The 25,525-nt window shown below is 51.5% G+C and overlaps 3 protein-coding genes and 1 long non-coding RNA gene across 7 annotated transcripts in view; 2 read left to right on the plus strand and 2 right to left on the minus strand.

Moving 5' to 3' along the window:
* Positions 1-449, plus strand: part of CTDSP1 (CTD small phosphatase 1) — a 6,819-nt gene extending 6,370 nt beyond the window's left edge. The window contains exon 6 of the mRNA XM_014954114.1: positions 384-449. Within this exon, the coding sequence (XP_014809600.1) occupies positions 384-449 (66 nt within the window). The remainder of the gene's footprint in view (positions 1-383) is intronic.
* Positions 450-1,106: 657 nt separating this feature from the next.
* Positions 1,107-10,339, plus strand: VIL1 (villin 1). 4 transcript variants are annotated; one of them, XM_014954198.1, is made up of 20 exons: positions 1,107-2,291; positions 4,592-4,693; positions 4,937-5,011; positions 5,149-5,345; positions 5,622-5,730; positions 6,033-6,143; positions 6,241-6,443; positions 6,955-7,033; positions 7,180-7,278; positions 7,374-7,527; positions 7,638-7,738; positions 7,869-8,006; positions 8,132-8,290; positions 8,385-8,564; positions 8,674-8,819; positions 8,947-9,091; positions 9,382-9,570; positions 9,698-9,766; positions 9,945-10,082; positions 10,173-10,338. In XM_014954198.1, exons 2-20 carry the CDS (start codon positions 4,619-4,621, stop codon positions 10,284-10,286), a joined length of 2,481 nt encoding a protein of 826 aa, XP_014809684.1. In that variant the 5' UTR covers positions 1,107-2,291; positions 4,592-4,618; the 3' UTR covers positions 10,287-10,338. The 4 variants fall into 4 exon arrangements, with proteins under 4 accessions (XP_014809684.1, XP_014809683.1, XP_014809685.1 ...); XM_014954197.1 differs by lacking the exon at positions 1,107-2,291 and adding an exon at positions 2,466-3,586; XM_014954199.1 differs by lacking the exon at positions 1,107-2,291 and adding an exon at positions 3,534-3,553 and having other exon boundaries at positions 10,173-10,339.
* Positions 10,340-12,313: 1,974 nt separating this feature from the next.
* LOC106895315 lies at positions 12,314-14,669 on the minus strand. Its single transcript, XR_001413407.1, has 2 exons — positions 13,535-14,669; positions 12,314-13,105 (listed from the first exon to the last, which is right to left on the minus strand). It is a non-coding gene; the product is annotated as an uncharacterized LOC106895315 (long non-coding RNA).
* A 47-nt stretch (positions 14,670-14,716) lies between these two features.
* Positions 14,717-25,525, minus strand: part of USP37 (ubiquitin specific peptidase 37) — a 44,159-nt gene continuing 33,350 nt past the window's right edge. The window contains exons 17-23 of the mRNA XM_014954679.1: positions 24,372-24,624; positions 21,781-21,947; positions 19,908-19,968; positions 17,624-17,739; positions 16,440-16,509; positions 15,967-16,105; positions 14,717-15,151 (exon numbers count right to left, since the gene is read on the minus strand). Coding sequence (XP_014810165.1) covers positions 15,064-15,151; positions 15,967-16,105; positions 16,440-16,509; positions 17,624-17,739; positions 19,908-19,968; positions 21,781-21,947; positions 24,372-24,624 — 894 coding nt within the window. The 3' untranslated portion in view covers positions 14,717-15,063. The remainder of the gene's footprint in view (positions 15,152-15,966; positions 16,106-16,439; positions 16,510-17,623; positions 17,740-19,907; positions 19,969-21,780; positions 21,948-24,371; positions 24,625-25,525) is intronic.

Here is a 25,525-nt window from a genome sequence, read left to right on the forward strand (position 1 = left end):
GACCCATTGCCTTGCCGTGCTGGGGACCTGTCAGGGGGGAGGTCCGGTCCTTCCTGCTCCCCTCCCCTCCCTTCCCCCCCAACCTGCGTCCCCTCTCCCTGAAACGGTTCTCAGGTCCTTTTCCCCTCCATGTCCCCCCAAGTTGGGGGGGAGGAGGGGGGTGTCAGCAGTTGCTGCTTTCCACTGCCTTTGGGGGGAACTAGACCCCCCCCCCATCTGGGCTCTGCCTGCTTGGGGGGGGGCTGGCAGCCCTTGGCCCCTATTTTCAGGGGGGCACAAGATGGGTTAACCCCTTACCATCCCCTAAAAATAGGGGGGGGTGTGTCTTATTTGCCTTGGTGCATGGGGCCACCACCGTACCCTTATCTCTGCCCTTGGTGCAGCTGATCACCTCGGGGGGGGGGCATGTCCCTACCCCTCCTTTGTGCCTTCTGCTGCCCCCTGTCTAGAGGGGGTGTTTTGGGGGGGCAGCCTGGTCTCAGGGCTGAGCCCCTGGCCACAAATGCCCCCCTCCCACGTGCCTTGGGACACCACAACCGGGTGCTCCCCTGCTCCCAGCCCTGCAAGGGATGTGCCTGGGGAGGGGCTCTTAACTCCTCACCTCCAACCTCGGTTTCTTTGCATGGGTGGGGGGGTGTGTGGTGGTGTCTGGTGCCCCCCATCCCCAGTTACACTGTGTCAGTGGGAGCCACTCCAGTCACCAATAGGGGGGGTCCCCTTCCTCGCAGGGATGGGGGGGGGGAACTATGCACGTCCTCCCCATCCTGCAGCTCCACCAAAAGGACCCCTGTGCCAGCCTTAGCGTGTGTGCCCCCCCCCTAAGCCTTACCCCAGCTCTGGCCGGCTCCTGCTGGCACTGCCCTTCTCTCAATGCTGGGGGCAGGCGTGGTTCCCCCCCAGGCCTGCCTGCACCCCTGTCTCCACCCCCTGCCCCATGGAGGGGGGGTGGGATGGAGGATGCTGTGTCTCCCCTGCCCCCCCACACTGCACCCCCTCCCTGCAGCCTGAGGTTCCCCTGACCCCCGTGGGGTTGGGCTCGTGCCAGGTTGTCCCCCAGCCTCGAGGGGATGGGGACTCTCAGGGAGAGGTTTTTTTTTTGAGGGAATTGCGAGGGGTTTTAGCTCTCCGGTGCTGTCTGGCCGGCTCCTGCTGGCACTGCCCTTCTCTCAATGCTGGGGGCAGGCGTGGTTCCCCCCCAGGCCTGCCTGCACCCCTGTCTCCACCCCCTGCCCCATGGAGGGGGGGTGGGATGGAGGATGCTGTGTCTCCCCTGCCCCCCCAGCCCCTGCCTGCCTCTCCAGGAGGGTTAAACTCAGCACTTTATATTCGACAAGTCAAACGGCACCAGCGAAGCTCACTGCCCAGCGAGCACCCATGGGTGCTACCCGAGGAGCACAGCCCCCATGCTGGGCACCCTTGGGGGGGGGCTGGGGGTTCCAGAGGCAGCAACTAAGGGGGGCTGGGGAGGGCTGGGGGACCAGATCCAAGTGCCTTCATGTGATTAAAAGCTGTCAAACCATCTTGGAAAGGGGTGTCCTGTGTGTGTCTGCATGGGCAGAGGGGCAGAGACCCCCCCCAGGACCCCTAAATAACCCTAGGAAGGAGGAATGCTGGGGGAGCACCCTCAGGCTGCAGGGCTGGGGAGGGGGGGGTCACCGCTTGCCCAGTGCTAAGGGTAAAGCTCCCCACCCTGGCTGCCCTGGTACCCCAATGCCAACCCCTTTCCCTCCTCCTGAAAAAAGGACCCTGGTGCCACGGGGATGGTTGTCCTGCTCCTTAACAAGGGGAGGGGCTGAATTTACCGTGTGAGCTGTGCCCCCCAGCTTTTGGGGCTTACACTGTCCCCCCATCCCTGCAACAAGTGCTCCCTTCCTCAGGGAGCATCAGGCATCAGATGTCCCCTGCAGAGACTGGGGATCACTGTGGGGGGGTGACTTATGACACCTCCTCTCCCCCCAGGCAGCCTGCTGCCAGCATGGAGGCAGTGGGGGTCTCTTAGGTCCCGTCCCCCCCCGTGCCCTCATTGGACTTGTGCCTCCCCTCATTAACGAAGTCTCTGTCCTCCCTGATGGTTGCACTAATTACTGAGTTCATTAGTGGCCCAGCGTGTCCAGCTGGGGGGCCCAAGGAAGGGGAGAGCCCTCTGGGGCTGGCGTGGGGTCCCCCCGACCCTTGTGCCACACTGGCCATCTCAACCCTGGGACTCGGCCACCGAGCAGAGAGCAGCGACCTGGGTGTCACACCCCACCCAAAACTCGGCCACACACTCCCACCGGGGACTCTTCACCCAGGTAAGGATCCCACGGGGGATACTGGTGTGGGGTGCAGGGGGTGGGAGCTGGGTGGCATGATTGGGAGGATTTGGGAGGGCAGGGGAGTAGAGGGCGGCAGCAGCAGAGCCCATCCCTGTGGCATCAGGGCACTTGCCTGGCGCCAGGGTGACGGCCGGGGTGCAGGATGTCCACGGTGCTGGTGGCGAGGTCTGCTGGCTCAGCAGGGCAGCTGAGATAAGGCTGCAGCAATCCTGCAGGGCTGGGGAAGAGATAAGAGCAGGAAGGGGAGGCTCAGGAACGTGCCTGCTGCTGTGACACCCCTCCCTGATCCCATTCCCGGCTTTAGGTACCCCCTGGTCTTCCCCCAAAACCACCTTCAAGGCTGGAAGCCACGGGGCAGGACTCCAGTTCCTTCTCTGCCAACAGCAAGGTACCACCCATTGGGTGGTACCATTGGGGCTGGGGTTTGGTGGCACGGGACAGGGCATAGGGTGGTGGCTTTGGCCCTCTGCACTGTCCCGTGCCCCCAGACCCTAACCCCATCCCTGCACCCCCTTCCCATCCCCAAGGCTGAGGCTGCAGAGCCCCCACCTCCCCAACATGGGGGGGCAAAGCCCATCGGGTAGTGAGCAGGACTTCCAGCTGCGGGGTGGCACAGTGTGGGGACAGTCCCACGGGCAGGGAAGTGATGTACCAGGTAACAGCTGGGGTAGGAGGACAGATGAGGTGGGAAAGGGATGACCCGGGAAGACGATGCTGCATTGCTGGTGGCACCAAAACCCTCATCGCTACGGGCTTTGTGCTCCATGGCTGGGAGAGTTTGGGGCTGTTGGAGACCAGAGAGTGGAGGACAGTGGCAGAGCCCATTCCCGTAGCATCAGGGCATCTCTGTGTTTGTGTCTGACACCCTCCTGGCCTAGCTCAGCCTATTGCTATCACCTCAGGAAACCTGGTTTTTTTGGGAGGAGCAGGCATCAAAAACCCCATCACCATGGGCTCAGTGCCAAGGACCAAGAGGGAAGCAGGCCTGGGCAGGGCAGCAGGTACCACCTTGGGCGTAGCAAACCCGTAGGCAGGGTGCCCTGGTTGCCCTCTGATGTGATAGCACCTGGAAGGGGGCAATTATCCCATGAGTAACGGGGCTCTTCGGGTGCTGGGAAGCCTCGAAGGACCATGGGGACCTTGACTCTGGGCTGTTCCTGCCCTTATATGGTGAATATAGGCTGGGACAGGAAGGGACAAAGGTCTCCTGGGTGGTGGCACCCAAGCACTTTGCCTAGGTACGCTCACCTGTGCCCAGCTCCGCAGGGAAGGTGAGGGGCTTGGGCAGGGGGACGGGCAGGTGGGCATGGAGCGGGGGGATGGGACAGCTCTTCCTACAGCCACCACCGTTCCTGGCACCGGGGTGGCCCGGGGATGGGGCTTGGGGGCCCACCTGTGTCCCACCTTGGGGCTGTGAGGGGGGATGCCACCCCCCCTGGATCTGTGGGACGGGATGTGGGTGCTTTTGGGGCAGTGCAGTGGGACCAGGTGGGGTTTTGTGGGGCTGGGGGAGCAGAGACCTCTCTGTGGGCACTGCTGGCTCTCTCTGCCAGGACACACGAGGGGTCTTTGCCCAACGGCAGCTCCCTAACCCTTCCCTGCCCACTTACTGCCCACTGCCTGGCAGGGCTGGCTGCAGGCAACCTCAGCAGCACCGGGGCTGAGCCCTGGAATACTCATCACCTCTGTGGGGCTGGGCTGTGCCCTCCCTGGTGGGCATGGATCTGGTGGAGGGGTTGAGAGAGGTGGTGGTGGTGGTGGGAGGGGGGCTGGAAGTGGGCAAAGTGTGCTTGCACACATATGTGTGCGTGCAAGGCCACTGGCAGTGGCCATGTCACGCTGTGCCATGTCGTGCCATGCCGTGCCAGGAGCAGGCTGAGCAGGGCTGGTTCCTGCTGGCGCTGGGGAGGAGCAGGGCACTGGGCAGCGGTGTCACCCAGCTGTGGCTGCTGCGCCGGGGACACCCTCAACAGCCCTGCCCCGTGCCTGGGCAAAGGGCAGGGCGCTGGGACACTGGGGCGCTCAGGGGACCCCACTCCTGCCCACCACAGGCCCTGGCACGGAGTCCTGACAGCCCCCGTTAGCCACAGTGCCAAGCCAGGCCAAGGGCTGGGCAGGGGGGGGGTCCCCTTACCCTGTGCAGCTCCGGACGGGGGGTTTATGGCCCGTCCGGCTGCAGACCGGGCAGGGCAGCAGATGGCACAGCAGGCTGGCTCCCTCCCAGCTCTTAATGACATTGCCTGCCATTAATGAGGGTGTTGCCGGTGCCTCGGCAGGTCCCCTTGCCTGCAGCACCCGTCACCATGGTGGAGCTCAGCACCAAAGTCACCAGGACGCTCAACAAGACCACGCCAGGCCTCCAGATATGGCGAATCGAGGTGAGGACGGGGGCACAGCCTGGGCACTTATCGCCCGGGCACCCATCGCCGGGATGTCTGGGGGGACTGTGGGAGGGAAGACCACCCCTCACCCTGCTTTGTGTCCTCAGTGCCTGGGTTTGAGGGTCTCAGTGTGGCACCAGGGTTAAACCCACCCAAGTTTTGGGGCTGGGGGCAGTGGGGTGCGCGGGGCTGGGGCGGGGGCATTCCCTGCCAGGGCTGATGTCTCCCTTCCTTCTGCAGAACATGGAGATGGTGCCAGTGCCCACCAACAGCTACGGCAACTTCTACGAGGGCGATTGCTACGTTCTGCTGTCGGTAGGGCAACCTAGGGTCCCACGGGGGCTTGGGGACGGGCTCTGCTCCAGGGGACGCCGGGGTGCGGGGAGGGGTGTCCCTGGCTGGGGTGTTCTGGGGACATGGGGGCTCTTCTAGCAGGGACCTGTGTCCTGCAGACACGCAAGTCGGGGAGCAGCTTCAGCTACAACATCCACTACTGGCTGGGCAAGGAGTCGAGCCAGGATGAGCAGGGGGCGGCTGCCATCTACACCACCCAGATGGATGAACACCTGGGCACGGTGGCTGTGCAGTACCGTGAGGTCCAGGGCCACGAGAGCGAGACCTTCCGTGCCTACTTCAAGCAGGGACTCATGTAAGTTGGTCATTGCCAGGGACCCGTCCTCACCGTGGGGAGGGGTCTTCCGCATGCCCCCCCACATGGGGATATACCCAGTGGAGATGGGGACAGGCCTGTCCCAGTGGGGTGGGGGAGGCAGGATCTGGAACTGGCCTTGCTCCATCCACCATCCATAAGGGGGGTGTGTGTGGGGTGTCCCCAGATACCTGCCTGCACACAGAGGTGGGAGCGGGACCTCGCTGGAGGGGAAGGGAATGGCCCAGAGCTCACACCATGTCTGTCCCCTGCCAGCTATAAGAAGGGTGGTGTGGCCTCGGGCTTGAAGCATGCGGAGACCAACACCTACAACATTCAGCGCCTGCTGCACGTGAAGGGCAAGAAGAACGTGGTGGCGGGAGAGGTGAGTTATGGGATTTGGAGGGGGTTCCTAGCCACTAGACTCTATGCAGAGATGCTCTTTGAGGTCAGGATTAGGCCAGAGGACCCCATACACAGCTGCCCTCAAGCAGGGGACAGAATGGGTGTGGGGCCACCGCCACATTGCCTCAGGAGCAACCTCACCCCCAAAAGCTTCTCTTGGGGTAGGGAGGAGGAATACAGGCTGGAGGCATCAGCGCTGAGCCAGGGCAGGCAGGGGCTGTGGAGCCAGGGGGACCCAGGCGTCCTGCTGCTTGATGTCCCCCCAATCCCCTCCTGCCACAGGTGGACATGAGCTGGAATAGCTTCAACCGAGGCGATGTCTTCCTGCTGGACCTGGGACAGCTCATCATCCAGTGGAACGGCCCCGAGAGCAACCGAAATGAGAGGCTGAAGGTATAAGCAGGGGGTCCCAGAGTGCCCCGCTGGAGGGAAGCGGGTGACCGTCCACCCCATCCTCGATCTGGGCTGACCCCCTCTCCCCCGGGTGCAGGCGATGACCCTGGCCAAGGATATCCGGGACCGGGAGCGTGGGGGCCGTGCCAAGGTGGGCGTAGTGGATGGGGAGAACGAGGCTGCCTCGCCGGGGCTCATGAAGGTCCTCATGCATGTGCTGGGCGAGAAGAGGAACATCAAGTCAGCCATCCCTGATGACAAAGTGGATCAAAAGCTCAGCTCCTCCCTCAAGCTCTACCAGTGAGTTGCTGGGGGTGGGACACCTGTGGGGGCATTTCACAGGGTGCCAGAGGGACCCAACACCCATTTCTGCTATATCCCACAACTCCCAAACCCACGGACAGCCACCAAGGGGGGTCAAGGCCACTGCAGGGATGGGGACAGGTCCTTTGGATGCAGCTGGAGCAAGAAGGCTCCCTGATGAAAACAGGTTTGATACTTGATGGACAGATGCTCATGCAAGCATGACCTTTGGGTACAGTGGCAGTGTCCCTGGGTGGCCCTGTCACATCTGACACCCCTTTGGCTCTCCTCATGGCCACAAGTGAGCTGCATGGCAGGGCAAGCTCCAAACCAGGTTGCCACCATGGCAGGGCAAGAGGGTCCCTGGATACCATGTCTAGCATGATCAGGGTGGGGAAGGAGCTACGGAGGGGACACCCTTACCCAACTCTGCCACTCCAAGGTGGGGATGGGGAGGGGGTTTTCCAGCCCTGTTTCTAACCCCTCTTCCTCTCTTTTCCCCTGCCAGCGTCTCCAATGAGAGCGGGAACCTGGTCATACAGGAGGTGGCGATTCGACCCCTGACTCAGGACATGCTCCTGCATGAGGTCTGTCACCCATGGGAATTCTTGGGGACACCCTATTTCCTTGGTGGCTTTAACCCTTCAAAAACCGCGGCTTCACCTGCCAAATCGGCTTTTGAAGGGTTAAAGCTGCCCAAATTCCTAATTTCTGCTGTTGTGCCCCCTCCAAGGACTGCTATATCCTTGATCAAGGAGGTATCAAGATCTTCGTGTGGAAGGGCAAGAACGCCAACAAGGAGGAGAAGCAGCAGGCGATGAGCAGGGCGCTGGTGGGTGCTGGTTAGAGATTGGTTATGGGACAGCCTGGCTGCTCCCCAGGGTGCCAGGCACCCTATGACCATGTTCTGGGTCTGAATCCTCCCAGGGCTTCATCAAAGCCAAGAACTACCCAGCCACTACCACTGTGGAGACGGAGAATGATGGGTCCGAGTCAGCCATCTTCAGGCAGCTCTTCCAAAAATGGACTGTCCCCAACCAGACCAGTGGGTTGGGCAAGACCCACACTGTGGGCAAAGTGGGTGAGTGTCCCCCTCCGATGCTGCAGGACTCCCTGGATTGGGAGGGGAGGGGGCTGTGTGGGCCCCTACAGCCAGCAGGATGTGGCTCAACCCTCTGCCCTTCCCTACAGCCAAGGTGGAGCAGGTGAAGTTTGATGCTACCACGCTGCACGCCAAGCCCCAGGTGGCTGCCCAGAAGAAGATGGTGGATGATGGATCTGGGGAGGTTGAGGTAGGGTGGCTGGGGCTGAATATGGACCCTCCTGGGGCACCCTCCCCAGCTGGGGGATGCTGTGGGGTCCAGGGGCTGCAGGGCAGGGGGATGCACGAACCCTAGCAGCAGCACATTCATGTCCCACCAGGTGTGGCGTGTGGAGAACAATGAGCTGGTGCCTGTGGAGAAGAAGTGGCTGGGCCATTTCTTCGGTGGTGATTGCTACCTGATACTCTACACTTATTATGTGGGGCCCAAGGTGAACCGCATCATCTACCTCTGGCAGGTGAGACCTCCAGGTTACTGACCCATGGGTGGGGGACAGGGGTGCCTCCTCGGTTTGGTGTTCCCTCCTCCCAAGAGGGAAAGAGGGGACGTGGTGGGCGCTGAGCCCCTCTCTGCCCTGCCCAGGGCCGCCAAGCCAGCACGGACGAGCTGGCCGCCTCCGCCTACCAAGCAGTCATCCTGGACCAGAAGTACAACAACGAGCCCGTGCAGGTCCGCGTCACCATGGGCAAGGAGCCAGCCCACCTGATGGCCATCTTCAAGGGCAAGATGGTGGTGTACACGGTGAGTGCAGGGTTGTTGAGGCAGGGGGCGGGGAAGTCCACAGGTGCGTGAGCCTGTGGAACCAGTGGTGACCTGCTGTCCCTGTCCCCCCCAGGGTGGCACCTCGCGGGCGGGCAACACGGAGCCCGCACCCTCCACCCGCCTCTTCCAAGTGCACGGTACCGATGAGTACAACACCAAGGCCTTCGAGGTGCCTGTCCGTGCCTCCTCCCTCAACTCCAACGACGTCTTCGTTTTCAAGACCCCCAGCTGCTGCTACCTCTGGTATGGGAAGGTAGGTACCGCCAGGCACCGGGGTGAGTGCTGCCACCCCCAAGAGAAATGTCCCCATGTCCTCCTCCTCAGCCGGAGCTGGTGATGGAGCAGCCATGCTTGCTCGACAGGGCTGCAGCGGGGACGAGCGTGAAATGGGCAAGACTGTGGCTGACATCATCTCCAAGACGGAGAAGCCAGTGATCGCAGAGGGACAGGAGCCAGCTGAGTTCTGGGCGGCCCTGGGGGGCAAGTCCCAGTATGCCAACAGCAAGAGGTACCCGCCCTTTGCTCAGGGGTCCCTTTGTCCCTACCCACCCTCAGGGGTAAGATGGACCACCAGTCTCCAAGTTGGGTGAGGCCCATTCCCACCACCACCACTACTGTTTTCCTTCCCCTGCCAGGCTCCAAGAGGAGAACCAATCTGTGTCCCCCCGTCTTTTTGAGTGCTCCAACAAGACAGGCACCTTCTTGGCCACAGAGATAGTAGACTTCACCCAGGATGATCTGGAGGAGGATGAGGTTTACCTGCTGGACATTTGGGACCAGGTGAGCTTGGGAGGCGCACAAGGCAGGGGTACACCTTAGAACCCACAAAGTGATGTCCTTGAAGGGGGTGGAAGACCTGCAGCAGCCAGAAGTGGTGGGATGGAAGGCTGGAAACCCTCAAGTCCTTGGCCCCATACTGTATTTTTCCAGCCCCCCTGCTCCAGGGATGGCTGAGGATGGACTCCCAGTGCCCTTTCCTATGGACATATCTTGCATGCCCCCAGCCATAGGTCAGGCAACGGCCCCCAGAGGGCCCCTGCCATGTGGTGGACATGGTGACCCTGTTGCAGGTTTTCTTCTGGATCGGGAGAGGTGCCAACCAGGCGGAGAAGGAGGCGGCAGCGGTGATGGCGCAGGAGTACCTGCGGACCCACCCCAGCGGGCGTGACATCAACACCCCCATCATCGTGGTGAAACAGGGCTACGAGCCCCCAACCTTCACCGGCTGGTTCCTGGCTTGGGACCCTTTCAGATGGGATGTGAGTGGTGGAGCGGGGGGAGGCCCTTCACAGATGGGGACCAAGCCTGGATCTGGCCCCGGGGCAGCATCCACAGGGCAGGGGCAGTGATTTGCTGAGGGGCTGAGCACTTTTGTCCTCTCTCCAGGACAAGAAATCCTACGAGGAGCTGAAAGCTGAGCTGGGGGACGAGAGCAGCCTCGGGCAGCTTACCTCAGTAAGTGGCACAGGGAGAGAGGGTGGTGGGGTGGGAGGGGGGCACAGAAAGCCCCTCTGTCCCTTGGCAGGTGCAAGGACACCTCCTCTGGTGAGGGGACACCTACAGCCACTCTGGTGCCTCCATTCCTGGGGACACAGGGCAGCCTCTGATGTGACCCTGTCCTCCCCCTATCCAGATGCTCACGTCCAAGCAAGAGGTCTTCACCTCCACCACCTCCCTCCTCCCCGAGAAACTGGAGACCTTCCCCCTGGACGTGCTGGTGAACACCGCGGCTGAGGACCTGCCACGGGGCGTGGATCCCAGCAGGAAGGAGGTGAGTCAAGGCCAGGGGGGCTGCTGGGAGGTGGGGGGGACACCAGGGAGGGCCCCCAGTTTTAGCTCAGCCTCCTCTCTCCTCCCCCAGTGCCACCTCTCCGACAAGGACTTCCAGGATACCTTCGGCATGGATCGCTTTGCCTTTGCCAAACTGCCCCTGTGGAAACAACAGAAACTCAAGAAGGACAAAGGACTCTTCTAGGGCAAGAGCCTGTGCCCGGGGACAGCCCCACCTTCTTATTTTTATTAAATAAATATATTTGGAGAGCGGAACTGCATCTTCCTCCCTGACGGCTGGGTTTATTCACCCAAGAGACAGGGCACAGGGGGACACGGGTCTTGACGGGGCATCAAGGCCACACGGGCCCTCAGCTCCTTCTCTTCCAGGTCCCTCACCCCAACTCCCTAGGGGGCAATGCACAAGCTGCCCACCCCCTGGGCTGCCCCATCCCACGCTGGTGGCAGCAGCTCGGGGTTAAAGGTCTGATATACAGCTGGAGCCGCTCCCTGCATTATCACCTGAAACTCAGTAAATACCTGCGATAACGAAGGTAGAAGTAATAACCCACAGGCTGAGGGCATGGCCCATGGCAGGGGACAGCACCTACTGGGGACGGTCACCAGGGACAGTGACCAAGGACCACGTGTCCTTTCCCCTGGGGATCTCCCTCCTGGCTTGGGACCCAGGGGGATGGGAGAGGGGCTGGAGGTCCCCGGCAGGGACAGGTCCCCGGCAGGGAAGTGGGAATTTGCATGTGCCAGGAGGCGCTGAGCACTCACACGATGTCCCCGGGCAACTGAGCAAAGTCCCAACGGCAAAGGCAGGGCGGAGGGGTGGTGCCCACCATCTGCAGCGTCCAAGCGGCAGCAGAAATAAGATCCCAAACCAAGAGAGGGTTAATAAAGAGGTTTTAATTTCACAAAAGAAAAAAAAAAAACCAAGAAAAAAAAAAACGGTCTATCTACACATCATTTAAAAAGGGGCAGGGAGGAACCCAAGAGCAAAAACTGTAAAGAATAGAGAGGAACAGGTCTGCTAAAACACAGAGAAAAAGTGCTGCTCCACGTCAACGGTGTAAAGAACCAGAAAGTCGGGGTGCAGGTAGGAACCGGCCACGGCCACCCCACGGCAGGCACGGCTGGAGTCCAGCAGCAGAGCTACAGGAGCAGCAGCTGCCAGGGGTCCCACACCCCTCTTTCTCTCTTTGGCGGGCGATTACAGGAATAATTAGCTCCATTAAAAAGGAAACAAAGCAGACGAGCTCTTCCCAGCATCCCCCCTGCCCCCTCATCCCAAAGCATGGCGCTCCCATGCCCCACACTGGGGTGAACCGCAGCAGGGTGTGCTGGGCTGGACATCAGCCCTTCCTGGGGACGTGGGATGGGAAGGAAGATGCGCAGGCGGTGGGTATCCAGGTGGCAGAGGAGGTGGAAGGAGATGCCGTGGTGACAGGCTCCTCCTGCTCAGCTCCTCGCAGAAGTCTCAGGTTGTGCCAGGAAACCAGTCCTTGCTTTTGCAAAGGCTCTTTGTGCAGCCCCCGCTGACCGGGGGGGGCTCCCCAGGGACCCGTGCACACAAGCTCCAGTTCCCACACTGCTCACCCCCTGGGAGCAGGGGAGTGAATCAATCCCAGTTGTCCCAGTCAAACAAGGAAGGGGTGAGAGGAATGGCAGGATGGGAGCTCCTTGGGTGTACACCCCGCACCGTGCTTGGGGTAAACTGAGCTGACTCGGGAGCGGGTAAATGTTTAACCCCGACTCTGTACATCCCAGGAAGAGCATGGAGCCATTCAGGGCCCGCATCTGAACTTCTCCACCTGCCTTACCCATAGCCCAGGATGGCTGTCCCACCCAGAAGGGACAACCTTGCTGAACCTGCTGCCGTGACAGCCTGAGTGGTGGGGACGTCACAGCTGGTGGGGCAGCATGTCCCTTGAGGATCACACCCCCTCGTCTTCCTCCCAACCACTCTCCCACAGGGAGACAGCCCCCTCTGCAAGGAAGGGGCTCCACGGACACTCCTGCCAGGGGGAAGGTGCAATCGAGCTGCTGTCTACCAAGTGGAAAAAAGAAAAAGCCTAAATTAATCAATAAATATCTCCAATTCTTAATTCTAAATAAGCAAGAACTCTTCATAAATCATAAAACACTGGTTTCAAGCATCAGCTTTTGCACCTTGAGCCAAACAAAAAAAAAGTGGTTTTAAACAAAAGTTAATGCACTGAAAAGTCGGGCAATGTTTGCTTTTATTATAAATTAACTGGAGTGCAGCGCCTTGGAAAAACAACCTTGCCACCCAAGAAAGCAGAGCTGACTTCTGATACCACAGGAACACCGGGTATTTACAGCACTAGCACAGGATGCTGCCCGGGGAAAACAGATTTGCCCTCTGGACCGAGCAGTCCCTTCATCACCTTCACAGGGGTGACCAGCTCAAAGGATAACTCCCCCCTCACCGCCTCGCCCCATCGCCCACAACTCTACCAGAACTAGTATCCACAATAGGAAAGTATAATGCTTTGTAATAAATTAACACAAACACCCACCCGGGCTGCCTCTTACAAGATAAACGCTCTGCTGTGTTTACAACCAAATTTTCACTCCTAGCTCGGAAACCAGAAAGATGTCACCCTGATCGGGTCACCCCCCCTGCCCCGGCTCATCCGACACGTGGACTGGAGGGTCAGTCAGTCTTGTCACCACGCTGGGGTCCCCAGAGTATGTGGTGTGGGGACAAGCACTCACAGCTGCCCACAGAGGTGAGATGAGGCCACCGAGGCAGCACCCCCCTGCCAGGACCAGCTCTAGCATGGAACCACCCACAAAAAGAGGTGCCTGCTGTCTCCTATACCCATGGGTTTGTCTGCTTTGCTTCAGCTGGTTTATTCCTGAGAAACTCCTAACGATAGTTTAAAAAAACCCAGAAACTACCTCAACAGCAAAAAAAGGTGGTTTTTTGTTTGTTTTGGTTTGTTGGTTGTTTTTTTTTTTTTTTTTTTTTTAAAAAAAGAAGTATTTCACCTCTAAAACTCAAGCTGCAAAAATCAGAACTAGAGGCCAAAACAAGAGCAACTACTCTGCTTAACAGCAACACTTTCTCTGAAACGAGTAAATGCCAGCGAAAGGAAACATCTGCCCCTAAGTAAGTGTGAAGGTGCTGAAAAAATGAAGTCCCTGGGATTTCCCCCCCTGCCCTTGCTGAAACAAGCTATAAAAGGAGCATCACGTCTCTAAATCCAATAAAACAAAACACTTCATCCTAACTGTGCTCCGTTAATGCTGAACACGGGCTTTCTGAAAGCTTCTCACCTGGTTTAGTTTCACAGTTTGAGGGCTCTGCCCTCCTTGGAAAGGAGAACAGAGGCACAGCTGCAGTAAAACCCCTCTTGCCCTGGGCTTGGAAAGGAGAACAGAGAGAACAGAGGCACAGCTGCAGTAAAACCCCTTCACCTCTAAAACTCAAGCTGCAAAAATCAGAACTAGAGGCCAAAACAAGAGCAACTACTCTGCTTAACAGCAACACTTTCTCTGAAACGAGTAAATGCCAGCGAAAGGAAACATCTGCCCCTAAGTAAGTGTGAAGGTGCTGAAAAAATGAAGTCCCTGGGATTTCCCCCCCTGCCCTTGCTGAAACAAGCTATAAAAGGAGCATCACGTCTCTAAATCCAATAAAACAAAACACTTCATCCTAACTGTGCTCCGTTAATGCTGAACACGGGCTTTCTGAAAGCTTCTCACCTGGTTTAGTTTCACAGTTTGAGGGCTCCTTGGAAAGGAGAACAGAGAGAACAGAGGCACAGCTGCAGTAAAACCCCTCTTGCCCTGGGGTAGGGGAAGACCAAGGCAAGGCCACGGTCCCACCACAGGGTGATACTTTAGTGCCAAGAGCTCTTCTGCAGCCCCCTTTCCCCACCGCTCCTGTGTCACGACGGCCCAGTCCTGCGCAGATGGGGACCCACCAGAACACTCTCTCCCTCCCAGAAGATGACAAGCCACCGTTGTGTCACCTCTTGCTGCTCTCAAGCCAGCTCCAGGTGCTCCTGGGGTCACACCGAAGCAGCCCCAAGCAACCGAACCTCAGCGCGAAACTCCGCGTGCGCCCAAAGAGAGACCTCTCCTCTCCTCTCCATCCGGTGCTTTATCCAACAGCCTCAGGAAGAAAAATGCAATCAAATAATAGAGCTTGTAAAACCAAAGAAATCACATATATAATCTCACGTCTAAAGGAGGATGACAAGTGAATAGTGTAAAAAACAAAAAAAAACCCACAAAAAAAACCACAACAAAACATCGGAGAGAGCTGCCACCAGGGATGCAATACATTCCACAGCACCGACAGGTCTGTCTCCTGGAACCGTAGGGATAGAGCGGAGCGCTTCCAAACCCAGGAACGTCCAAACACGTCAGCCTGAGCCATTCCAAAACGCCAAAAACCTCAGCGAGATGACCGGCGAGAGCCTACTCAGTGATCCGGGCTTCCAGTGAATATTACTAACACAACACACGCCAGGTTACAGAATCTATTGCTTAAATTGCTCTTGGAGGAAAAAAAAAAAAAAAAAAAAAAGGAAAAAAAAAAAAAGGAAAAAACCAAGTGATATGTAAATCTTCGCCACTCACGTCTCACAGGTGAATGGGCTTTTAAAGTTGAGTCTCTTTTTGCACTTTTTTTTTTTTTCTTAAATCAGTTTATGAGCAGCTGTAGTCTTGTGGCTTGATGCAACTCTTTAAGGCTCCATGCTGACAAAATTATCTGAGGAACAATAAAAACTTCACCACAGGAGGATCGCTCTGGGATGTTAAGGTTTAAACACGTGGTTCAGGCCCAGGACTTGCAGAGATGGTTCAACAAACTGAGCGTCCCATATTTCTACCTTTTGTCTCTTGTTTTTTGGCCCTGAGCTGTTTGTGACTCCTGCGTGGCTGGCACAAGTTCAGAATCTTCCTTGTCCCTCAGGAGGAACAAGGTGTTTTACTCTTCACAGCGGCTGACGAACCGATCTTCCTACTTCCGTGCTAAGTGGCTGTGCATTTTTTTCCGTTTCTAGTAACTCATCGAAGATATCCCTAGGGATAGAGGGAAAGGCCAAGAGTGAAACATACCTACAACAACAAACAGCTAAAAAGACAGCTCTGAGGGCATCAGCAACTGGATTTGCTCCACAAAGGCAAGCGTCAGGGATCCTGGCAGAGAAAGGTGTTTTATCTGGCATCCCTAAGCAAGGCTCCTTGGCTCCCAAAGCACTCTTTTTTTTTTTCTTTTAATTTATTACAATGAATAAGGTCAGTAGTAAGCCTCAGAGAACAGCAACAATGGTGAAAGTACATCCTGGCTGGTAGAAGGACTAGAAGTAACCCAAGACAGTCTGTAATATCCATTATTAGAGCAACCAGTAAAGACAGAAGAAGGGGACAAACTGAGGTACAAAACCCCTTCTTAGGTTCTGTGTGCCTGAAAAGGTATCACTTCTACCTACAAAGCTCATCTTGCCCATGTCCCGAGGTGACCATGGCTGCAGCAACACAACCACTAGGAGCAGGAATAAGGGCATTTACAAGTATCACAGCACCTAAGGAAAAAACCTGAGCTCCATTATGATTCCTGGTGCACAAATGCATAGCTGAGACACTGAATCCCCTTCTTAAAAGATTATTTCATGCATCTTATTAAACCCCTATGTATTAGTGAAATACAATTCCATGCCTCTGAATGCAGAGCACTTCAATTCTGTCATTCTTGCAGATAATTCCGACTAAGATTTCTTCTGACAAATACATGGAGATACTTTTAACCCAGGAAAGAGTGCTAGAGGAAGAAGAGACGGCCCCTTCCTCACAAACAGCAGGTAACTGCCAGCACCAAAATTCCCCAAGATACCTACTTGTGCATGTAGAAGAAGATATAACCGCTTCGGTCTCTGTCACACTGAACGGTGGCCTCCAGAGTTCTAGACACTTCCAGGTCATTGTAGGTGAACCAGGACTGCTTCTTGATATCATAGACATCACTGATATAATGACCTTAAAAACAGAGAACACACCTTTCTTTTCGTGCTCCAGTTCAACCAGTAAGCTGGTGAGCTATATACCCTGCTCCAGTGACCGGTGTCAGACTGAAATGCCAAAAACACCCTGAAGATTGTGGTTCCTCCATCCTTCCAAGTCAATGAGCTGGTACAAGCACAAGCAATTCTATGGACCTCCTAAGCAGCACCTCATGCACATACAAGCCACAACAGAAGACTTGTTTTGCTGCCTGAATTTTTCTCTGCAAATAATCCCACTACAGTAATTCTGTATTACAGATTTTTTAAAGGTAGAAAAAGATAAAATAATAAAATATTTTTTTTTTTACCTGAAGATGATGTGCTTCCGATATGGCTGACAATGCTGATGAGACGGTAGGAGTGAGGAAGCTCTCCTGTCTGAAAACAAAGTCCAATTAAAGCTTTTAGGCACTCACTTTTGTCCCACGTTGCTTATGGACAAGACGATTTATACCTGAGATAATGGCTTTGGCTGCTGTATTCCAAGCTGCAATCCGATCAAGGACCACAGAAACAGACACCCTGGCTCAGACCAAAGGAAGAGTCGTTCCAGAAGTGGGAAAAAGCCTCCCATCTTATTTAATCTTGCAGCAAGCCAATGAAAACGCAAAGGAGCCGCTCTGACCTCAGAACAGATGCTGACACGAGCTCTACCCTGCAAAGTTTTCTAAACAACCATTTCCTGAGCGACTTCCACTGATGTCAGAATTAATCCACCAAATAAACATAGAAAAGCAAAAAAGGCACACCACGCTTACTTCTGCCGTATCAAAGAAATACCCTTGATAATGGTATGCAGATTTAACAATTAATACTGGATATGAAGCCCAGATTCTCTTGTCCTGCACCTGTAATGTCAGCAGACAACGCATGCAGGAAACATGCTCGCCCTGTTCGCTGACAATAAAACTAAACAATGGTAAGTGACTTTTGACATTTTTTAATCCTGTGTGACCAGGAAACGTTACTGATACAATTCACTGAAAATACTCTTAAAATGTAATTCTTGGTTTAGCGGTATGGAAATTGGCAAGGAATTTTAAGGGGGAAAAAAAACCCAACCAAAACCTGCTCAAGGAAACTCCCAATTACTTAACTTTTTCTACTCTACACAGTATTCCTTCCACTGAGGCAAGCAGGCAGCTTTCACATTGCTGCTGCGTGGAGCGCTAGCAGCTGGCACTGCAGCCTCAGTTACATTTCACTTAATGGGAATAAGATCTTGTCACAACTTCTCAGTTCCGGTGGTGCAGGATCTAGAAGCCCATGGTGCTGCAATTAAACACCACGCTGGCTGGAGTCCTTTCTCTCTCTCTGTAAGTAAAAATTCCACAACAGGACTCTTAAGGATAGAAACTTTCTATCTTTTCACTTTTGAATATAAAAGACCCTTCTAGACCCTACACCTGCTCTGTAAAACTATCTCCGACACTAAACTGATGGTAAAGAAGGGGTATGTTTCTCAGCTGGCTTTTGAAACCATAGATCACACCTCAGCATTTCTTTTCAGTTCTTCTGCTTCGGCTTCTGAATACTCCATGTCAAGAACATCCTCATTTCCAGAGTCGTCATCAGAACCAACGCTGTCCAGGAGGGAGCTGTTAAACTCTAGATACGTGGAAACAACATGTGAGAAGTTGTGGCACACACAGGAATTCAAAACAGATTGAGGTATATCTACCCACATAAACAAGCACAATAAAACGCTAACGTTTCAAGCTTCCTTTCCCAGGAAAGCAGGAGATATTGGAATTTCCAAATAAAAACTCCCTCTTCCTTCCCCAACTTGTCAGAGCAATAGTTAAGAAGTGTCTCTTGGACTAGAGAATTAATTTTAGCATCATCTCTCTCACGCTTGTACAAAAGGGTGCTAAGGCAATGATAGCTGGGTGATAAAAGAGCATTTAAACACCCAGTTTGCTTCAGAGCACCGGTGGTCTGCAGCCAGAACCAGCATTAGAAGAAGTACAGCCAGTCTGGCCAGTGAACTGTAAGTTTCTGCAGGGAGAAGCTATGAATTACAGTTTTAACTATAAGTTGCATTAACAAAGTGCATTTTTCAATTAAAACTGGCATCAAAACGCTCCTGCTGGCAGCAGGCATCTTTTCATTGTTTTCAATGGTAAGAAGGCTGCTCACCGCAGGAACTTCCAGTTTGCTTGGCTGAGCAAAATGCAGGCAGCTTTCTGTAAAGAGCCGGAAGGCACCACTGCTCCCTGGACACGCTGTTCCAAACTTCCTGGGATTCTCCAGCTACCCCACTCGTTTAAGATTTTGTACAGTTCTCATTATGAGAAGTAGCTACGCTTTTCAGCAGCTAAATTAAAGCTATGAAGTCTTGTGCGGATGAGAAGTTGTGATTAGCAGGACACTGCTCAGAATACACACATATTTCTTTTTCTTTAAGAGACCACCACACCAGTTATGATGGAGATGTTTTGCCAAAGAGAGTCTCACACTGCTTGCCCTCTTCAATCATCAGACGCTGGATTAGTATAATCTTCCCGAGAAGATTATAGATGAATCCCTTTAACTTGAGAATATTTTACTGCTGGTTTCCACGTTTTGTTCAGGCTGTTGTAAGCTAGACTACAGCCAAAAAACGCAGCCACTTGGGTAGGTCTCTGCATGAAGCACTTGCTGTGGGTATTGCTAAATGCCACCTCACCAACGGTCCTTGGATGACTAGTGCTTCTCCGATTGCAGCACCACTGAGAACCTAAGACAAAGACTACCAGCTATACATTAAAGATTATTACTGTCTCCTTGAACAACTGCTGGCTGATGCCTTACAAATGACACAGTAGCAAGTTGAGGAGCACAAGGTAATGCTCATTTTTAAGTCAAGCGACTGCAAATCAGGAGGAGGAAGGACTTCCAGTGCTGAACTCTTCCCATCCATGAATCCAGGAAGACCTGAGAAGGACTGGGCACTCAGTCTGCCAGAGCTCATCAGGGGACAGGACTCGGGCTCAGGGATGTCTAAGTGGCATTTGACTTCTCTTCAGAAGCAGAAACAGGGTCATCCAGTAATACGTGAGGGCCTTTAAAGGTGCCTGAGCAACTATGAGTATCTTAACACAATACTTCATTACTCTTCTCTCTCCCTCTTTGGAGGAGGAATTTTCTCTGGGTTGTGCTTTGCTCTGCCAGGTTGTATGAAATCACTCGCATGCCAGCCTCACACAAACGTTAAACAGTGCCCGAGGCTCACCACACTGGCTGGATTTGGAGAAGACACTGTATTTTAGGTTTCTTTTTTCACCCCAACAGCTATAACTTGCAGCGAGGTCTGTCTCACTCCCAGCCTGTATCAGATTTACTCATTTTTCTGGGCAAGGCCAGTACATTCATTGATCAGCACTAAAATATCAATGGAAGTAAGAAAGAATCCTTACACTCTGACGAGAGCTATTAGCATCCTGGCTTTGGCTGGGAATGCAAAATATCAAGGTCCATTTTCCTATATATAATCCTCGAATTATACATAATACATGTAATATTACATAATATTACATATGTAATTACGTATGTGTCATATATAAAAATGAAATTAAAAAACTCAAAAGTCATTTTTCATATTAAGTTTTTCCTGGCATTTGCTTTCACAACCAAGAGCAAGAAAAACTGACCTGAGCGAAGCCAAACACAACAAAGCACACAGCAAAAGAGCATGAAATCCCAGCTGTCTCACAGACATTCGGCAGCTGCACTCATACACACAGATCTATCTTCCCTCAAAAGCAATGTCCTGGAAGAAGTTTAATAAGTTTCACCTTGTAGACTTAATTCCGTGGCTCGTTTAAGGTCATCGTCCTCTTTTTGTTCTCGTGCCTCCTGATGGGAAGAGAACAAAACGGAGCTCATTGAGACACTTCACTGTTTAAAATTCTTGTGGTGCTCTTTTTTCCATTGAAACTGTGCTGCTCTGGTTTCTACAACAAACCTGACATTGTAAATTAAAGGTTCTGTGTGAAGGAATGTTTGCAACCAGCGAGAGTCCAATGTTCCTGTGCAACAGAACCTGGGACAAACCTTCATTAAGGCTCGTCAAAGCTCCTGAAGTTTGGTATGCAGCAGAGCGAGTCTCCAGTAACACCGAAGGCTTTCTCTGGATCATTAATTTGAAAAGCATCTGAATGAATTTGCAACCCTTCGCTAAGGAAAGCTGTCACTTACACAAAAAGCTCCTCACACTTCGGCAAAAATTTAGACTTCTTCTGCCCAAAGCCAGCCGAGGACAGAGTCATTAAATACTGACAGATTTTACTATTTTTAAGGCCTTTCAAAGTAGAGCCGGTGGTTCTATGTAACAGGTGTAATTCACAAAGGCAGGATGCAAAGAAAAGACACCACTAAACAACCAGGTATTAAAAATATTACCATGAACAAGTAGCAGAGAAACCTCAAGTCAACAAACCCGTCTAATCTTTGGGTAATATCATGCCCCTGTTCCTCCCACCACTCTTGAAAGCTCAGAGCTACAGCAAGTCAGTCCATAGTACTTAATGAGCTGGCTTCTTAATTCAGGGTTTGAATGCTTTCAGTGCACCTGAACACAGAACCCTAACTACGTATTTCAAATCAAGATAACCGCAGCTACCGCATTTCCATGCCTGAGTCATTAGAAGAGCAGATTTTCGCTTCAGAACTGTAGCAGAACAACACTCAAAGGGCAGTTTTACATTATTAGCATGAGGCCTTTTATCTTACTATTTCTAAAGCATTTGGGAATCTTTGTTAAACTGCTCAGCATCGCTGAATCAAAGCTACATCTGGCATGGAACATACCAACCGGCACCTCATAATGAGTAATGGGAGAGAAAAATCCAAGAGCCATGGAAACATCAGATCTCATAAGGAAAACCATGATAGCTTTAGTATTAATAGAGAGCAGACAAGGGCACCTATTTAAAGAAAGACCTGGCTGAAGGCTTGCTTCACTCTCAGTGGCTCGGTCAAACTTGTGGAAATCAGTTACAGGTCTTGAAATTCAAGTGGAATACAAATGGTTAGCACACAGTCAGAGATCCCAATTCTTTCCAAGTCTAACTGAAAGGACTTGTTTTTGACCAAGTTATTTGGCATCCTTTTTCCAATTTACCAACAAGGCAGGATCACATAAATGCTCAGTTTCTATATTCTTCACTAAGCACAGTGCTTACTTGCACTAGTACCAGAAACAAGACAGATCTTTAGGTTAGACAGATCTTTAACCTGAACCTGGCTGTTCTTAGCCTTTGTTTTGAAACCTGCCACTTTCACTTTGAGTGTTGACATGACGCGCTGCAAGAAGGAACCGCCAGAGAAGTAAAAGGTGGGCTTGGTTCTCGGTGACAGATAGAAAGAGTTTAGCTCAACTTATCATCATTTTAAATAATGTTACAATGCAGTATATGAGTGTGCATGGAAAGCTTTGAGAAGTCTGAAGGTCTGTGATGTGATACGTGGTTTCTAAAGCACAGACAAAATGTGCCATCACTCTACTGACACCAGGGCTAAAGGAAACGCAAACCTTTTTTCATCTGGTTCTCGCAAAAAAGCAGCAGAATCCCTTTGCAGTTCCTGCCTGAACACAGGCTTTTCCTTTAGCCATCAGGTTTCCAGTGCTGGGGAAGGCAATTCAAGGTAGCAAACTTTATTTCTTACTTGCTCTTGAAGGCTCTGAGCCAGTGCCTGCTGAAGTTCTTGTTCTTCCCTCTCTCTCTCCATATCGTACTGCTGCAGCCAGTCAACCTCCCCCTGGGAGCCCTCCGGAGTTTTGTTTTCCTTATTCTCATCAAAATCTTTAGTTATCTCGGTGAAATTGGCAGGACCTGAGGAATCAGAAAGTACAGTTATGCTTTCCTGGGTCTTCTGTTTGTTACCAGCTAAATCCTCTATAAATTACCCCAATCCTTGCAGCACAGTGACATCTATTGACAGGGAGAGCTCACCAGCCACAAAAAACCCCACACAAGAGTTGAATGGAAAAGAACTCCAAAGTGTAGCCTTATACTTATTTTACCAGGTGTAAGATGAACCATTTGATTAATCCCTGAACCTCTTCTCTTCTTAGCCTTTCATGTTCACTCAGAAACAGCAACTTTAACTAAAGGAAGTTGTTACACACCACTAGGTTTCTGCACTTGAATTTGTCTAGAAGCAACCAGGGATTATAAAAATTTGCAATGCATATTATACCTCTGAGTACTAGAGGCAAAGCCACAATTAGAGCCAAATCATATGTAAGACGTAGGGAAGCACAAATCTCAAGCACTGTTTACATTTGTTACCTTTTTGCTTCAGGTGAAGGGCCTGAATCTTGTGAACACTACCTACGGGTTTTAAAAGTGCAAAAAGATTGTAACTCTTCAGTTCACATTTAAAGGCATGTTACAAAACTGCTGGAATGAACACTCATTCAACCACTGCACACATCTCCTGCAGTTGCAGGACACTTTGATTCTCCCATTTGCTTGCTGCTGAGAAAGAGCCAGGACCTGTTCCAACAGCTCTCATGCAGCAACATGTGAAACTTTATAGTTTTGCCCTATGCAGACTTAAACATCTGCTTATTAGTTATTAGCAGGGATTATACAAGGCAGTCTCAGTATCTGTGACCTGTTAAACACAAGATCACCAGAACCAGACACATAATCCATCGGTCTAATCCTCTTAAGATGAAAAACAAAACAGAAATTCGTACATGACCTTTGAAAACTTCCAATGTAAGAAGAAATACTCAATTCACACAACTGTTATCTGAGGATCATGTAGCAGAAAACACATCTTCTGTCTTATCTAAATTAGCCTTTTTTGAAAGCACCACAAACTATTCACTATTTACAAGAAAAAAAATTATTACTAGCAGTAACAACAAATGGACCAAGTCAAACCCATCATGTTTAGAAGTATCTTGTCTGATATAGGAATGCGTCTTTGCAATTAAGCTTCCTTTAAATAGAACATAGGATTATGAACTCATGGCATGTTATGTTCAGCTGCCATAACTGGTAACTCAACATACAGAGATACCGATCTCATCTGAGCACCAAACTGCAGGCTTTGAGCAACACTTGGGGGTTTTTGGTCATACACAGTGAAATACAGAAAGCTGAATGCGACGTTGAGTGTTTAACTGCATTCTTAATCAGAAAATGCAGAAACTTTGATTATTACAGGTACTTTTTGCTTAAGTGTCACAACAGAGCCTTCAAATAATTACGATGTACTTTCCAAAGAAAACCCGGAGAGAGATACATTTCTGTGGCCACGCTCTCACAACTCTCTTTTCACACAACCATAAGCAACATTAGTGTATATAAAGGAGGGCACAAACAAGGCCACCCACAGGCTTAGTCTTCTCATACACCACTTTCCAACACAGAGCTGTCAGGAGTTGTCCATAGAAACAAGCGTGATTTCTGGTAACAGAGCGAAGGGTTTTGTTGTTAATATTTAACCTCTTGGCTCTTAGAGGAGGAGGAGAGCGCATTTGTCATCCTGTTTTTCTACACTAGTGGAATTAAAAATCTGACTGAAAGCATGTAAGCACACAACAAACGATAAACACTTCCATTTCCTTTAGCCAACTAAAGGAAGACATTCAGTTTCCCCACACTGAGATCAAACAGGCTCCTTCTTGTATTTAAGTGTGGTTTTGGGTCAGAGGCCATAATTCAATAATTCACATGCTGAGTCTCTCATGCTCAAGGCTCTACTCTCACATCAAGTATCAGAAAGAGCTAAATTCATTAGTAACTAGTGACAAAATAACTGTGTTTATGAAAGCATTCTCTAGTCTTACACACCCCAGACATCACTCCTGCACAGCAGCAATATGAACACTGCCACTGTGCTGCCCAGGCTGCAACAGCTTAGGGAAATGAAAACTCTTTCTGATTATGGAAGATTAAGTTCCATACACTGCCAAATCTTAGTAAATTTAATCATCTGGTACGGGAAACAGCAGAAGCATGTGTTAACCAGGAGAGGAAAAAAATGGAAATTAACTCTGAAGATGACCTTACCTTTACCAGAGAGGTGACAGACATAGAAGAAAATGCATTTTCACAGTTCAACGAACTAAATGCTATATATGCAGGGAAGTTGTAAGAAAACTCTGAGGAAGTCAGGCAGTTTCAGCAGTGCATTTGCATGGAGATTCTGCCACCACACATTACTAACCTGCTGCTGTCAGTAACCCGCTTTAGCTCGCTATGCGCTATAGTCCAATTAAGATGGTTACTTCACCTTACCTGAGTCTAATGCTGCTTTGGGTTTCTCCATCTCCATAGATTCCAGGTTTTCCGGCAATTCCTGAATTTCGTCATCTCCAAAACCAGTGTCTGGGCTGCTTGTGGGCTTATCTTCATCATGGCTCAGAGACAGAGAAGCTTCCCTTTTGCTAATCTCTAAGACAGCTGCTAGCAGCTCATCTTCGCTCATCCCATCAAAACCAGCATTACCCAGCTCAGGTTTATCACCCTCCATTTTACTTCTTTTTGAACCCTAGAGATGAATGGAGTTATGATTAAGTGCTTGAATAAACAGGTATCCAACATCAGCTTTACATTTCTGTGGAGACTTCTTTTTCATTTATTTTATTAACCCCAGGGAGTGGGAGCTTGGCTCTGTCAACATTAAACAGATATATGAGACTCAATGGAGACACAACCTTTGTAGCTACATTCACTCCAAGGAATAATATTTAAATATAAACTACAACCAGTTTTTACAGGCCCAGTGGATTAACATACACAAGATAACTCTCCCCTTCTCCTTCCTTTCCTTCAACACTTGTGTTCCACCTTTAGGTTGTGCCGAATCCTCAAGCCTCTGGCAAATCAGTGCTAAAATACCAAGGCACAAGTAGCAACGTTGCAAGTTTATTAACAAAGCAAGGTGAAGTGGCAACATGAGAGCAATTGAACTTGAACACAGGGATGGAAGAACAGGAACTGAAATGAGGCTAGTTCGAGGAGTGATTAAAACTAGGTTTAGTGCTGCAGAGTTGCCAGACAAAAATCTTACGAAGGGAATGAGAGTCTGCACACCAAGTAAGAAAACAGTTAACCGGGGGAAGGGGGGGATTATTTTTTCCTAAAGAGAACAGAATGACATTAAATTGGAAGAAAGGAAAACCTCTTTAGGAATAACCTGAATTTTTCCTTTTTTAATTATTTTCCTAACTGATACTCGTCAACACCTTATTTGCAACTAATATAGCAATTTCAATCATTTTGATATTACCTGTTAATCAGGAGGTTAACCTCCATGTATACATATTCACACTACTTACCATATGCTTACTTTTTTTCCCCCTACATTATGCTAAAAATGAGGGAAAATAGTTTCCATTAAAGTGTACTTATCCAGATCTTATTCCTAACTGCATTTGCATGGGTCTCAG

The sequence above is a fragment of the Calidris pugnax genome, unplaced genomic scaffold, assembly GCF_001431845.1.
Source record: "Calidris pugnax isolate Ruff unplaced genomic scaffold, ASM143184v1 scaffold103, whole genome shotgun sequence".
Classification (NCBI taxonomy): domain Eukaryota; kingdom Metazoa; phylum Chordata; class Aves; order Charadriiformes; family Scolopacidae; genus Calidris; species Calidris pugnax.